Source organism: Austrofundulus limnaeus, unplaced genomic scaffold, assembly GCF_001266775.1.
Source record: "Austrofundulus limnaeus strain Quisiro unplaced genomic scaffold, Austrofundulus_limnaeus-1.0 Scaffold208, whole genome shotgun sequence".
Classification (NCBI taxonomy): Eukaryota; Metazoa; Chordata; class Actinopteri; order Cyprinodontiformes; family Rivulidae; genus Austrofundulus; species Austrofundulus limnaeus.
In genome coordinates, this window is record NW_013952610.1 from 796,375 (window position 1) to 798,109 (window position 1,735).

General features: G+C 46.5%; 1 protein-coding gene across 2 annotated transcripts in view; it reads left to right on the forward strand.

Moving 5' to 3' along the window:
- The window catches only part of syt4 (synaptotagmin IV), a 15,340-nt gene extending 13,758 nt beyond the window's left edge, over positions 1–1,582 (forward strand). For both annotated transcript variants that reach the window (XM_014019067.1, XM_014019066.1), the window contains exons 4-5: positions 99–219; positions 654–1,582. In XM_014019067.1, the coding sequence (XP_013874521.1) occupies positions 99–219; positions 654–973 (441 nt within the window). In that variant the 3' untranslated portion in view covers positions 974–1,582. The remainder of the gene's footprint in view (positions 1–98; positions 220–653) is intronic.
- The last annotated feature ends 153 nt before the right edge of the window (positions 1,583–1,735 follow it).

Below are 1,735 nucleotides of genomic sequence, written 5' to 3' on the forward strand. Positions count from 1 at the left end.
TATATATATATATATATTTCTATTCCTGTCTCTTGGCATCTCATATCGTCACCCTCTCATCTTTTTGGCACCTTCTTCTTTGTTTCTTCTAACCTCAGAAGTCCACGGGTCGTGGAGAGTTGCTGCTGTCCCTGTGCTACCAGTCCACCACCAACACTCTGACTGTGGTTGTCCTCAAAGCTCGCCACCTGCCCAAGACTGAAAACAATGGACCCACAGGTATGAAGACCTTAACCCCAACATTTTAGTACTTTGGGGATATTTGCAGACACAAAGCTAGTTTTGGTGTCAACTTTCACTGACGTAGAAAAGAGCAGATTAGATCAAATTCATTTAGCTCCTCGGCCATGCAGCCGACTACTTAAGATGCTGTGATAGTTGCTTTAATGGCAGCGCCACTGCATCAAAGTAATCTGATCAGGATGTGATTGAGGGCACTTTAGTGACAAGGGCACACACTTCTTCACACAGTGTTTACTCGGCCAGCTTTTCTGATCTCATCGCCAACATCCATCACTTCCGCTCCATCGACCGGCGGATTGATTTCACCTCATGAATGATATGACACAACTGCTCCGAGGATAGATTTTCACCAGGGCTTTTCTTGCTTCCCTTCAGTATTTTCAACTGTTTTTATCACCCGTCTCCTCCAGATCCGTACGTCAAGGTGAACATGTATCACGGAAAGAAGCGCGTCTGCAAGAAGAAGACCCACGTGAAGAAGAGCTCCCCCAACCCAGTCTTCAACGAGCTCTTTGTCTTTGATTTGCCCTCCGAAGAGGGTTTGAGGGACACCAGCGTGGAGCTGCTGCTGCTGGACTCGGACAATGGTAACTCACGCAGCCCGAGCGCCACCGTGGGGCGCCTGCTGCTGGGCACGTCCGCCGCGGGAACCGCCGGCGAGCACTGGAGGGAGATCTGCGACCACCCGCGTCGCCAGATCGCCAAGTGGCACGTCATGGCGGAGGATTAGAAAAGCTGGGCGTGCGTGGGTTCTGTCGTCCCTGTCTGACCTGGCTCAACCTCGAAAGGCCTGAAATGAGGATGGGCGGGACGAGATGTCCTGCTGGCCAACACACATTGGACTCTAAGTGGGGTGGGTTCAGGGGGTGGTTTAAACGGGACTTTTTTAAAGGCGAGGATAACTTCATGTGATGTCATAACAAATCTGTCATTAGTTCATATATATTTGAAGTTGTTGGGGTTCAGGTGGAGCAGGTTGAAGGCGACCCCGTAGCTTTAAATGATCCCAAAGATCGCCACTAAGAATCACTTGGGTAACATCAAGCATCATCACCACAGCAGCAGCCAACTCGTCACTGTAAATGTGTGCAGTGCAGAATGTCTTAAATGTTGCTCTTACTTTTCCTTTCTTCTTCTTCTCCTTCTTCTTCTGCAGCTCTTCCTCTTATAGTAACTTATCATCATATACAAACAAACAAAATCTACTGCATCTGACGACACTGTAAAAAATGTGGAATATTTAAAGTTTATTTTATAAAGACAATGTTTTCTTTTTAAATATGTAAAATGTTTGTATTTATGTTATTTTGATTTGAATTATACTGGTTGGTTTGTTAAATCTTGTTTCGTAAGTACAAGTGGTATTTCATATATCATGACTGAGGCCTAAATTAGGTGGTTTGACGGCAGGCGGGAATGGACCGAGTGCACTGGGGACAAAAACTGTGAGTGTGTGTGTGTGTGTGTGTGTGTGTGTGTGTGTGTGTGTGTG